Source organism: Motacilla alba, chromosome 29, assembly GCF_015832195.1.
Source record: "Motacilla alba alba isolate MOTALB_02 chromosome 29, Motacilla_alba_V1.0_pri, whole genome shotgun sequence".
NCBI lineage: Eukaryota > Metazoa > Chordata > Aves > Passeriformes > Motacillidae > Motacilla > Motacilla alba.
Genome location: NC_052044.1, coordinates 1,338,980 through 1,352,561, shown reverse-complemented (window position 1 = coordinate 1,352,561; position 13,582 = coordinate 1,338,980). Strand labels below are relative to the sequence as shown.

At 53.3% G+C, this 13,582-nt stretch overlaps 1 protein-coding gene and 1 long non-coding RNA gene across 4 annotated transcripts in view; both read left to right on the top strand.

The window, feature by feature from the left end:
* SCN8A (sodium voltage-gated channel alpha subunit 8) overlaps positions 1–5,886 on the top strand; it is a 57,536-nt gene extending 51,650 nt beyond the window's left edge. For all 3 annotated transcript variants that reach the window (XM_038164244.1, XM_038164246.1, XM_038164245.1), the window contains exons 24-27: positions 447–584; positions 1,260–1,364; positions 2,291–2,561; positions 4,097–5,886. In XM_038164244.1, coding sequence (XP_038020172.1) covers positions 447–584; positions 1,260–1,364; positions 2,291–2,561; positions 4,097–5,244 — 1,662 coding nt within the window. In that variant the 3' untranslated portion in view covers positions 5,245–5,886. The remainder of the gene's footprint in view (positions 1–446; positions 585–1,259; positions 1,365–2,290; positions 2,562–4,096) is intronic.
* Positions 5,887–9,732: 3,846 nt separating this feature from the next.
* LOC119712722 lies at positions 9,733–11,114 on the top strand. The gene is made up of 2 exons (XR_005259862.1): positions 9,733–9,838; positions 9,878–11,114. It is a non-coding gene; the product is annotated as an uncharacterized LOC119712722 (long non-coding RNA).
* Positions 11,115–13,582: the final 2,468 nt, after the last annotated feature.

Genomic DNA, 13,582 nt, shown 5'->3' with positions numbered 1-13,582 from the left:
AACCAAAATAAATAGGAGTAGAAATACATTGAAGTTACAGATTTAATCATTAGAATAAATTATGGGGAGGAATTAGCCATGGATCTTACATCTGCATGGAAGTCTGAGCATTAGGGTGAATCCAGTTGTGGAATTATGTCTGGGTTGGATTCTGGTTCTTGCATGCTGGAGTCATGCAAATACCATGACTTCCTTTTTGCTTTCAATTTTTTCCCCCCTTATATTCTCTTGGTTTTAGATGAAACGTAAAATTCCTGTTTTTTAATGGATTTTCTTGTTCTGCACTTGAATGCAAGTTTGAAACAAGTATGGCTGTGCCAGGAAAGTCAAAATGTTCTTCTGGTTTCTGATCTTTGACAGTTTGGAAACACAACCAGTCTCATTTTGCCTGTGGTTGTACGACGTCTTTGAAATGTCACTTGTTGTTCTTCTTATCTCTCCTTCAGCAAGAAGAGCAGCCCAAGTACGAGGACAACATTTACATGTACATTTATTTTGTTATCTTCATCATCTTTGGCTCCTTTTTCACCCTCAACTTGTTCATTGGTGTCATCATCGACAACTTCAATCAACAAAAGAAAAAGATAAGTGATCTGTGCTTGCTGATTCCAGCTCTGACCTGTTCCAGGACTGTTGGCTCTTCGGGCTGATGGGTTTTTCTGCAAAACAAAGTTATTTTGGGGCACAAAGCTCCTTTTTAAGAGCTTGGTGCCTCCTAGGAATGGCCGAGCACAACATGCTTGGTTTAAACTGCAGCCAGATTAAACATTTTCCATAGATTTTCCTGCATTTTGGGGTTTTTTTTTATGCCTTGACTAAAATGCAGACTGGAATCAAGATGTCTTCCTTGCCTCTATCTCTGTCTCATATCCTGCTTGTCCTTGAAAAATAAGTTGTAAGTTTGGGTTTCTACCATTGTGCCTTTAAAATACCCCAAACTGAGGGGCTGGAGCTCTAATTTGGGATGGATTTGCGTGGTGCAGCTCCTGGAAATGCCCTCACAGCTGCTCACCACAGAGGGGAGAGAGGGATGGGGAAGGAGACAGGGCAATGAAACCTCTACATTTCAATTTATAGGAAATTTTAATCTCTTACACATCTCATTTCTAGGAAAACCAGTCATTTTTAATTAAGATCAGTGCACCCGGGGTGTTAGTGGAGTTATTTGTGTGTGAAGTAGCTGCCACCAGCCTCTCACCTGAGCTGGGCTTTACTCCTTTCCCTTCTGATTGTAACCAGTTTTCCTTTTGCCCCTTTACTTTGGAGGTCAAGATATTTTCATGACAGAAGAGCAAAAGAAGTACTACAATGCCATGAAAAAACTGGGCTCGAAGAAGCCTCAAAAGCCCATTCCCCGACCTCTGGTGAGTACATTTGAGGGAGCTCAGGATAAACCTGTGCAGTGGATTTCAAAGGAGCTTTTTCTCCAGAAGCATCCCTAGTTTTACCTCGTGTTGGACTTCACATCACCCTGGTCTTGTCACTGTAGCTCAGGTGTCACCTGCAAAGGTTAAAACACTTGTCCTGGGGTTGGTGTTAATCGGTTCATCACCTGAATCAAGAAATCCCAAAACTTCACCTGGGTGAGAGCCCTTAGATGTGGAGTAGGAGCCTCCTGGCACTCACAGGAGAACTTTTGGCAATCATCCAGCCCTGGGGGCTTCGCTGATGGAGAACTGAGCTCATTTCCCTGGTTTCTGAAAGGCTTTGAGTCCCTCAGAAAGCCAAAAAAAAGGGGGTTGGGTTGAGTCCTTTAGGGTCTGTATGGATGAAGCATCCTGCTCTGGGGCTGTGGTGGTGCCAGGACACCAGAGGGGTTGGGTTCTCCTGCAGGTGCCCATCAGTGCAAGGATCCTGCTGCTTTCCCCAGCTGGGACTGCAGAGGCTCAACAGAGAGCAAGATGTGCTGCTAGGAGGGGTGGAGGAGCATGCTGGGCTATAATTTGCATTTTTCTGCCTTTGCCCTAAGCAGACTGGCTGGTGGACAGGGTTTGTCTTGAAAGCTTTATTCAATACTGACAGAACGAAGTCCTTATCCCTCTTTCCACCAGTGGTGAAGTTATTTGTTGACTAATGGTCAATTAGGGAGAAGTTCCTCGCTGCGAGGGCGGCGAGGCTCTGGCACAGGGTGCCCAGAGGAGCTGTGGGTGCTCCTGGGAGTATCCAAAGCCAGCTTGGACAGAGCAGGGGATGGAATGGGACCATCTGAAGGACATTTCCATCCAAACCATTCCGTGATTCTTCCACGCTTGTTGTTCAACCTCGGTTCCCTGTCTCTCCTGCTCCACAGAACCGCATCCAAGGAGCCGTCTTCGACTTTGTCACTCAGCAAGCCTTCGACATCGTCATCATGATGCTCATCTGCCTCAACATGGTGACCATGATGGTGGAGACAGACACGCAGAGCAAGCAGATGGAGGACATCCTTTACTGGATCAACTTTGTGTTTGTCATCTTCTTCACCTGTGAGTGTGTGCTGAAGATGTTCGCCTTGAGGCACTACTATTTCACCATCGGGTGGAACATCTTCGACTTCGTGGTTGTGATTCTGTCCATCGTGGGTAAGTGGGACACCACTCAGAGGTCGTGGTTGAGGCAGAGACAATCCAAAGCAGCACACCCCATTTTCAGAAGGCTTCAAACCCGTTTTTATTTTAGCATGCCTGCTTTTTTTTTACGTTCTTACAAGACTCCTAAGTTTACACTTTACTCGTTGGTCACGAGAGACAAACAAAGCGCTCATTGGAACAGGCAGCTGCAGGTTTCTCTTATTTATCCTTCTTTCTTTCGTGGTTTCTATGTCAACGACCTTGGTAGGAAATTCTTTCAGGGGTAAACGTGGATCCTCTTATCAAACCTCTCTCTGGCTCACAGAAGTTGCTGTAAAACCTCTTCCACGCTGAGAGGTGTTTGAGTGCCAGGCTGCTTTGGCATTTTTAAGGTAGAACATGGCTTTGAAAGGGATATGTAGGTACCAGGACTTCAAGGTTCTCTTTGAGCCTTGGGAAGACACCATGGCAGAATTTATCTGAATTTATTTGTGGAGTCCTGAAATTTATTTATGAAGTCCTGACTGATGCCCCTTCCTTCTGTTCTGACATTCCAGTTGTGTGGGGTAAACCACTTGACAATTGCTCTGTCTGTAAAAACTGAAGTTTCACTCGCTTCACCAGAGCATTTTAATGCTCAGTAACCCCTGAAAATTGCCCTGCAGGGCTTCTTGCCACAGCACAGGGCTTGCCATCTCGCTTGCAGTTTGTTTGAATGTTAAATCCATGTTTCCTCCAACAGGTTTTGAGGTTTTTAGCATCTAATCTGCAAAATATGCACAACCTCACAAGTGACCGGGAGTAAAGCTTGGCAGGGCACAAGCACACTGAGAAACCACCAGACCATCCCGCAGCCGAAAATTCAGCCCCAGTTTTTTCTGCTGCTTGAAATCAGGTTGATCTCACCCACTTTTAGCACCCTCGGAGCAGAGTCCCATGGCTCCCGTGGCAGGGTGAGGCACTGGGAGCAGACACCCCCAGGAAGCAACGTGGAGCAGGAGGGATGAATCCTGTAGCTGAGCCTCTTCCCTCTCCATGTAGGAGGTTTGTGGCTCCCAACCTCTTCCCCTCTCCATTTTGGGAGCCAGAATTGAGTTAAAACCTGGAATCACAGAATTGTGCAGTGTCCTGAGTTGGAAGGGAGCCACAAGGATCATCCAGTCCACCCCCTGGCCTTGCACAGACACCCCAATAATCCACCCTGGGAGCGTTGTCCAGGTGCTCCGGGAGCTCTGGAGCCTCGGGGCTGTGACCATTCCCTGGGGAGCCTGGGCAGTGCCTGAGCTCTCTGGGAGAAGAATCTTTTCCTAGTATCTCTCCCCTGACACAGATCCAGCTGTCCCCTCACTGCTCACAAGGAGCAGAGATCAGAGCTGCCCCTGCCCTGCCCCTCAGGGGGATTTACCTGCCTGAACAGAGACCCCTCCATCCCAGACACCCTCTGAGAATCCACCCACGGTGTTCCACATGCCCCATCCAGCACTGGGCCCAGAGGAAGCAGCAGCCTGCGCATCTCCACTGTCTCACCTATTGCCTCTCTCCTTCAGGGATGTTCCTGGCTGAAATCATTGAGAAGTACTTCGTGTCGCCCACTCTGTTCCGAGTCATCCGCCTGGCTCGCATCGGCCGCATCCTGCGATTGATCAAGGGAGCCAAAGGGATCCGCACGCTGCTTTTTGCCTTAATGATGTCCCTGCCTGCCTTGTTCAACATCGGCCTCCTGCTCTTCCTGGTCATGTTCATCTTCTCCATCTTCGGCATGTCCAACTTCGCCTACGTCAAGCACGAGGCCGGCATAGACGACATGTTCAACTTCGAGACCTTTGGCAACAGCATGATCTGCTTGTTCCAGATCACCACCTCGGCCGGCTGGGACGGGCTCCTGCTGCCCATCCTGAACCGGCCCCCCGACTGTGACCTGGACAAGGAGCACCCGGGCAGCGGCTTCAAGGGGGATTGCGGGAACCCCTCGGTGGGGATATTTTTCTTCGTGAGCTACATCATCATCTCCTTCCTGATCGTGGTCAACATGTACATCGCCATCATCCTGGAGAACTTCAGCGTGGCGACGGAGGAGAGCGCGGATCCGCTCAGCGAGGACGACTTCGAGACGTTCTACGAGATCTGGGAGAAGTTCGACCCCGACGCCACGCAGTTCATCGAGTACAGCAAGCTGGCGGACTTCGCCGACGCCCTGGAGCACCCCCTGCGCGTCCCAAAACCCAACACCATCGAACTCATCGCCATGGACCTGCCTATGGTAAGTGGGGACAGGATCCACTGTTTGGACATCCTGTTTGCCTTCACCAAACGTGTCCTGGGGGACAGCGGGGAGCTGGATATCCTGAGACAGCAGATGGAGGAGAGGTTTGTGGCTTCCAACCCTTCCAAAGTGTCTTACGAGCCCATCACCACCACGCTGCGGCGCAAGCAGGAGGAGGTGTCGGCGGTGGTGATCCAGAGGGCTTACAGGGCTCGTTTGGCACGGCGGGGCTTCATCGGCCGAAGGTCTGCCACCACCAAACTGGAAAACGGGGGAGCTAACAGGGAGAAAAAGGAGGGCACCCCATCCACGGCGTCCCTGCCGTCCTACGACAGCGTCACCAAACCCGAGAAGGAGAAACAGCAGCGGGCGGAGGAGGGCAGGAGAGAAAAGGCAAAGAGACAAAAAGACGGCAGGGTGGCCAAGTCTTGAGACACACACACACACACACACACACACAGACACAGAGACACGGAGAGAGGAAAAAAATTAACAAAAAAAAAATAGTAGAATTGTATGAATTAAAATATTTGCAAGTGAAAAAAAAAAAAGATTGTTTACAAACTTCCTGAAATATATCAATACAGAACAGCTGTGGAGACACTTACCTGAAGATCTTATACCAAACATAGTCTGCTTACTGTGTGACAGCGTTGCATCTAAAGCAGTGACCTACCACCTGTTTAAAGGACCCTGTAAACAAACATTTAAACACAAAAAAAAAAGGAAAAAAAAATGGATTTTCTATTGTTTGGGCAGGTGGATACTGCATGTTCCACATCAGTCAATGCAACTTAGGACAAACAAGCAAAATAAACCACACACACACACACACACAAACACACACAGAGCAACAAAACCTGCTGCTGGGATTCATGTACTTTCCAAAGCAGCCCCAAATGGATTTTATTTTCCCATTTTGTTGATTATTCTCAGAAGAAAACCCAGAAGTCACAACGATGTCAATGGGTTTGTTCATGCAAAACTAGATTTGCATTTAGTTAAGCAGGAAAAAAAAGGAAAAAAAAATTGAAAAAAAAGAGTTAAAACAAGTAGAACAAAAAAAAAAAAAAAGGAAAAAAAAATGAAACAAAGCACCCATTAAGCCCACTGAGTTACCATAGTTTATTTGAGGTTTATTATTTGCATTCTACTTTCTACATGGGCTTTACTTGGTTTGGGAGATGGGGTAGTCGGGTACCTTCAGCCTGGAGCCAGCTCGGGCTGATCCCCCCCCAAAAAACAAAGTGCTCGTTAACGCCTAGAAGCGATTCTTGCAGATTTTTGCAGATTTTTGCATGATGGCATGACCAGGGACCATGCATGAGGAACCACAACCAGGGGACACGCAGTCACCTGTCCACAGAGGTGTGTTAAGCCATAAATTCGAGGCACTCCACTGAGTATCTACTGCACACTGTATTTTGGAGAGAAACCTTAGTGATGCTCCTGCCCGGCACCAGTACTCCCAGTTCATAGAGAATCTTCCATAAACCTGCCAGTAGAAGACAAAAAAATAACCCAACAAAACCCCAATGTAACTCAAAAACCACAAAAACAAAAACCAAAACCCCAAGAGAACAAGCAAGTGAATGAATTGTGTGTGTCTGTTTAACAACTTCGACTTTCTTTTCCATACAGCCATGGTTTTTTGCACACTGAAACAGAACAAAATTCCAAAATGCTGCTCTGGACCTCACCAAAGGGGAGAGGATAAATCTGGGAATGGCTTGTTATCCATGTCACTGTAAATCCAAAACCTAGGGCTTCAACCAGCCAGCAAGGTCAGTTGTATCCTGCAATATTTAGCATTAATGTTAATTATCCTTCAGCCTCCGTCCTGCAGCGTAGACACTTCTTTTGGTAGAGATAAACGTTTAAAAAAACAAAAAAAGCAGCACGTTACCTCTGCTGGTAGGAGTTTGGGGAGCTCACCCACAGCACTCCTGGGGTGGAGAGTGGGGTTGGGAGTCACCCTTGGGGTCGGGAGTCACCCTTGGGGTCAGGATCCACCCTTGGGGTCAGGAGTCACCCTTGTGGTCACCCTTGGGGTCACCCTTGGGGTCGGGAGTCACCCTTGGGGTCGGGAGTCACCCTTGGGGTCGGGATCCACCCTTGGGGTTGGGATCCACCCTTGGGTTCAGGAATCACCCTTGGGGTCACCCTTGGAGTCAGGAGTCACCCTTGGGGTCAGGAGTCACCCTTGGGGTCGGGATCCTCCCTTGGGGTCAGGATCCACCCTTGGGGTCAGGATCCACCCTTGGGTTCAGGAATCACCCTTGGGGTCGGGAGTCACCCTTGGGGTCAGGAGTCACCCTTGGGGTCACCCTTGGGGTCAGGAGTCACCCTTGGGGTCAACCTTGGGGTCAGGAGTCACCCTTGGGGTTGGGATCCACCCTTGGGGTCGGGATCCACCCTTGGGGTCACCCTTGAGGTCAGGAGTCACCCTTGGGGTCACCCTTGGGGTCAGGAGTCACCCTGGGGTCAGGAGTCACCCTTGGCTGTCCCGTGGCCATCGTGGCTCCTGCCATGGGGGGAGCAGAGCTGCACCCTGGGGTGCTGGGCTGTGGCCAGGAGGGGTTTTGGGGGCCGCAGCCCAGGAGGGGCCAGGTGCCTTCACCTTCCCCCCCTTGCCACTCCCGCCCCAGGGAGCCCTGGGGAGCCCCTGGGCCGCTCTCGCTGCAGCAGCAGGAGCACCCCCAGCCACGTGGGGCTGCTTTCTGTTTCCTCGCCCCCAGCTCCCTCTCGGGGTGTCCTCAGCCAGTCTCAGGCCAGCCCCACTCAGGTCGGGGTGTCCCTTCAGGGTGGTGGCACCGGGGAGGGGAAGCCAGGGGTCACTGCAGGGGTGACAGCCAAACTAAGGGTACCCAAAGCAGGGGAAAAAAAAAAAACCCCAATACACCAGAGCTTGATGGGAGGATGAATCTCGGTTTGCATAACCCCAGAAACGCCAGGAATCACCTGAGATAAACCAAACCCAAGCAGGAAGCCATCCAGCAGCCATCTGTGCCACCTTGGCATCCTCGGGGCGGCCACGGCACGGGAGCAGCTCTGCCCCACAGCAGGGACCTGGTCTGTCCTGCCCCCGTTGCTCCCGGGATGGGATGTATAATAATAAAAATAATAACAAAGAACAACAACAACAAAAAAAAACCTACATACTTATGTACAGGCTACGTTGTAAACAGCACAAAAAAAAGAAAAAAAAAAGAAAAAAAAAGGAAAAAAAAATAGCTGAAAAGTGTGGTTGAACTTTTTAAGAGAATATTATAAATACTGTAATATATCATTTTATTTTATTGGCATGCCTTTTTGTAAATACAAAGAACTACAAAAATTATAGAATGGCTTCTGGCTTATGCCATTGTCCATGGTTATTTTTATTTTTTTAAGATTTTTCTGTTGTCCTTAGATTTTAGATAGCCAGGAAATGTCCCCCCAAAGGAAAAAAAAAAAACCACCACAAAAAAAAAATTCCAAACGAAAACCTAACCCCCTCGAAATAGATCTTAACAAAAGCTTTATTGCAAGTGGTATTTGCAGCAGCAAAAGTGTCTATTTTTGGGTTCCAATGTGCAATAAGTCGACCACTTCTATGCAAGATTTGGCTGAATCTCATAATTGTTCCTAGGCTGGGCTGAGTCTTGTAGGTGACGCTCGGTGCGTTGGCATTTGTGCTGGCAACTCATGAAGCTGCTCAATGACTTCAAAATAAAAGAGTCCCTTCAAACTCTGTATATATATTATTTTTTTAAATGTTCTGTCAGTGTGAGATGCAAGAGGAAGGGGAGGGAGGAGGTTCTTCAGCTTCCCGTTGGCTGGAGTTGGTTCTTCTGCTCAAGAAAAGGAGTTCGGGGTGTTTGGGGATGTTCTTCTCCTTTGGTTTCCTCCCCAGGGCAGATGGTTTGAGTTGGGTCTTCACTGGGTGAAGCCAAGGTTGGAGGAAATTTTGGGCAAAGAGCCTCAGGGATTTGTCCCCCCCCCAAGTCTCCAAATTCTAACATGTTCCTCATAGAACTCCCATTCTGGATTCAGGGTTTTGGGAGCAAATCCAGGGGGATGGTGCCTTTAGGAAGGTGTAGCCAAAACTCACAACCACACCAAGGAGTTCCCTTCCCTCCCCCACCTCTAAAGTCCTCCCTTTTGGGTTAATTTGTGACTCCAGAAGTGTGGAGGGGAGGGTGTTAATGAAATGCCAGTCCAAGCTGCTTTATTCACTTTCCTCTTCACCTTTTCTGAAAATATAGAAGCCAACGTTGAAAAAAAAAATAATAATAATCAGGTAACCCCATGGTGTTCCTTAGAGGCCACACCTGAGTTTGGATGATTTTTCTGCTGCAAAAATAAAATAAAATTTTAAAAAACCAACAAACCAACAACTTGTTCAAGCTGTAAAAGCTCAATAGTGAAGATTAGTGTATTAGAAATTGCATGGTGGCTCATACCGGTCTTACCCAACATGATTAACGATTACTATAAGCCAAAAGAAAACGAAATAAACTGAAATAAATGAAATAAATTCCCTTTTCACTGTACAAGGGAAGGTTGTCTTGGTGTCCCAGTTATTCTCACTCCTCCTCCCCTTTTCGTGCCACTCTGGGCTTCCCCCAGGGCGTTTCACGGTGGTTTTGGGGAGCAGAGTGAGGCGCAGGAGGAGCTGCTGGAAGGTTTTTGGTGGTAAAGGTTCCCCCAGGGCGTTTCACGGTGGTTTTGGGGAGCAGAGTGAGGCGCAGGAGGAGCTGCTGGAAGGTTTTTGGTGGTAAAGGTGTCAGGTGGCTCAGCCCTGCTGGGGCTGTGGGGTCTGTGCCTGCTCGGGGCTCCCTTTGAGGCAGGTGGGGACCCCAGGCAGGTGAGAACCCCAGGCAGGTGAGGATGGGGACCCCAGGCAGGTGAAGACCCCAGACAGGTGAGGATGGGGATCCCAGGCAGGTGAGAATGGGGGCCCCAGGCAGGTGAGGACCCCAGGCAGGTGAGGATCCCAGGCAGGTGAGGATGGGGACCCCAGGCAGGTGAGGACCCCAGGCAGGTGAGGATGGGGTCCCAGGCAGTTGAGGACCTCAGGCAGGTGAGGATGGGGGCCCCAGGCAGGTGAGGACCCCGGGCAGGTGAGGATGCTCCGTGCTGGATCTGCTCTGGCAGGGGAGGATGTTCTTTTGTGATGGCTCACCCTGTAACTGCTCACCTGAACCCCTCATCCTGTATCCCCTCATCTGTAACCCTCCCTCCCCTCACCTGCAGCCCCATCTCTTACCCTAAAAAGACCCAAGAGAGGCCCCAAAGCCCCCCCAGTCCCTCCCCCCAGGGGGCTGGGGGGCAGCAGCTCTGCAGGGCTGCTCTGGGGGCTCCTGCTGCCCCCCCATTGCTCCCACCCCTGACTCCCACCCCTGCCCTGGCCTTGGCTTCCTCACACCAATCCTAGAAGGGATCCCCTGCAGGGGCAGGGCTGGCTCAGCTGCTCAGTGGTGCTAAAGGACCCTGAACTGGGGCTGGGGCTGGCCACAGGTGACCCTCACCTGCACCCAGCACCTGCCTGGCCCCCCCTCCAGCCCCCCACTCCTGACCTGGAGGGCTGAGCTGGGCACGAGCCTCACCAAAGGCAGATCTAACCCGGAGCTGAACGCCCGAGGCACCGCCTTGGAACTGCTTTTGAAGTTTCAGTTCTGGCCGCTTTGGGGTTGTTTTTCACGGGAAACAGAATCATGAGGTTTGGTGCAGTTTGTTGCACAGATGGGAATTTGGTGCTCAGCTGGGGCCAGGCCAAGCAAAGGCAGAGCGTGGTTGTGCCGTCCTGCGCCTGCCCCGTGTCACACGCGCTGGTGCCTCTGGTTTCACTGGGTTTAACTGGGCGCGGGGATGGAGGATTCCCAGTTCACCTGTGACTGTGGTGGCTCATTCCCTACCTCACAGGGGTGTTGTGGGGCTTCATGGTGACCGAGCGTGCTGCACTGAGCACCCCAGAGCTGTGGGCAGGCACCGTGGGGCACTCAGGGGTGACCAAAATGCTGCTGTGACGGTCCCACACCCCGTGCCCGCTGTGCAGCTGTGGGGCAGGGCCACTTCTCCCCTCTGACACCCGCCCAGGCCACTGGTGTTGGCCCCGTGCTCCCCTCTCGCCCTGGCTTTCCTCTCTGTTCTGTTTTACCTGGGGAGAGGAGGAGGATGCAGCTGGGGGAGGGTGGAGGAAGGCGATGGAGGGACGGGCTGGGAGTTCCATGGCTGAACTTTGAGTTCCTTTGTACTGTACATCTTTTTACTTTGGAATTTGCAATAAAGAGGTATGTCCATCTTGTTTTAACAACTTCTCCTGACTGCCCTGTCGTTCTGTTCCCCTCACTCCCCAAAACCCTCGCCTCAGACGGCTCCTGGGGCAGGGCAGGACTCCAGGGGTGGCTTTGCAAAGTGGGGGGGCTGGTCTGAAACGTGGGGGTCCAACCCCAGCCCCTGCCCTGAGGGAGAACCCAGGGATTATTTGGGGGGGGTGGGAGGGAGTCACGGCTTTGAAACCCCCCCAGGCACAACTCAGAGCTCACCCCAACCCCATCCCGGCGTGTTCTGGCTCCTGCTTTGGGGAGTGCAGCTTTAGGAGGCACATCCTGCCACGACCACCCTTGCATCGCCCCATTCCTGCAGCTCCACGCTGCTCCAGGGAAATTTGCAACCTGGAGCAGCCCTGTGGTTATGGGGGAACAGGGGAACCCGGAGTTTTCCCAATTCCGATTTTAAATTTGGAAGAAAGGCCTTGTTCCACTTGCCCCATTGGCTCTGACCACATCTGCAGAATCCTGGCTCAACTGACCTTTTAAAAGTGTTTAACACAGAATGTGCACAGAAATCCATCACCTTCCTCCCCTCCCTCCATCCCTGGTCCCGAGCTGCCCCTTGGGCTCCCTGCTGTGCTGTGACAGCCAAAAAAAGAGAAAAACTTAAACCCACAGAAAGGGACAAACCCAGAGCCCCCACAAGCCTCTGGTTCAGGAGAGCTGTTATCCCCAGTGTCCCCAAGCAGCACAAAAAGCCTCTGCCACAGCCCTTGGCCAGGTCACGGGTGTCACAATTAACCTCTCGCCCAGGAACAATTAACGCCAGGTACTGGCTCAGCCTGATGACCCCGCAGAGAATTCTGCTGCTGGCACTGTGCTCCTTTTTCACCTGGAATCGGGGAATTTTGGCTCCTCCAAGCACTCAGGAGCCCGGGCAGCCCCTGTCGGGGGGGACCCAGTGAGGACACGGCCGAGGGAGCTTTGCCCAGCTCCAGCCCTGCCACAGGGATCTCTGGGGCGCCCAGGGACAGACAGGGACATGTCCAGCCCAGCCGCCGGGGGTGCTGCTGGTGGCTGGCGGTCACCTCGCCCTGGATGAGCCCAGGACGGGCCCCTCCCTGCCCAGGAGAACACACAGAGCCCGTCTCTGGATGCCAATGGCCCCACGAGGCTTTACTGGGGCTCGTTTCCCCAGCCGGTGCCACGCCAGCATCAGGCGCCCAGGAGCCTCCTCCAGTGGCAGAAATACATCACGGTCCCCGTGAGGAGCGCGGAGCCGGCGAAGGCTCCCAGGACGCCCAGGAGCACCGGGCGGACCCAGCCCAGGAGGCCGCGGCTGTAGCGGGGGGGCCGGCGGCGCTGGAAGAGCAGATCCGCGGCCGGGGGAGCCCTCCTGCCCCGCGGCCCCGCGGGCTGCAGCTGCGCCGAGCTGAGGTGCTGCACGCTCCGCCGGTATCCCTCCACGTTCCTGCGCAGCTCCAGGCTCCGGTCTTGGTTCAGGTTTTTGCCCAGCTCCCGGGCGATGTCGGAGCGGCCGATGTGGCGCAGGGCACGGACCAGGCGGTCCCAGGTGGTCGCTTCTCCTGCGGTCACCAGCCAGCGCCGCAGCGCCTCCGAGCATCCCCGGGCGCTGCGGCTGCTCCGGCGGCGGCGGACGGGCTTCTCCTCCTCCTCCTCCTCCTCGGAGAGAGCCCCCGGCTCCTCCAGCTCCGGGCTGCCCAGCTCCTCCTCGGGGCTGTTCAGCTCTGCCTGCAGCTGGTGGCACTCGGGGCTGGCCAGCAGCTCGGCGATGCGGCCCATGCTGTGCCGGCCCACGGTGGCGGCCACCGTGTCATCGGCGCGGCCACCCAGCGCCAGCAGGAGCAGGACGAGGCCCAGCGGCGCCAGCATCGTCTGGGTGCCAGCGTGGATTCCCTCGGCATCGGGGTGTCCCAGGAACGTGGAACCGCCCTGACCTCACAGAGCAGCTCCAGGCCGAGTTGCCTGTCCCGGGTCCCTTGTCCCGTGTCACATCCCACAGCGGTGGCGCCTGTCCCTCCAGCCTGGCAGCCCTCCTGGCATTCCCAAACTGGCACTGCAGGGACACGGGGACAGACCAAACGTGTCCCTAATCCCCAGCAGGGACCAACCGAAGTGCTGTAACGCTGTCCAGGAGGAGCTCCGAGGCACTTTCACCGCTGGCAGTGACATCTGTCCGTCTGTCCCAAATCCTCCTCCCCCCGGAGCATCCTGCCCGTCACCCGTGGGCCTGAACTGAGCTGGGACCGGCCGGGCTCTGGATCGGGTGTCCCCCCCTCTGGAGCAGCGGGATGGGGACGGTTCTGCTCCTTGGGACCCCTCCGCCACCCCCTCGGGGAGGGGGGAAGCAGCACCCGGACCCCCCCGGGACCTCCCTGCCCCTGTCCCACCCCGAAGGGAGCGAGCGGAGCGCGGCTGAGCCAAGGCGGCCCCGCTCGGGATCGGGCTGAGGAGCCACAAGGTGGCAACGCAGCCCCGAGGTGCCAGCAGCG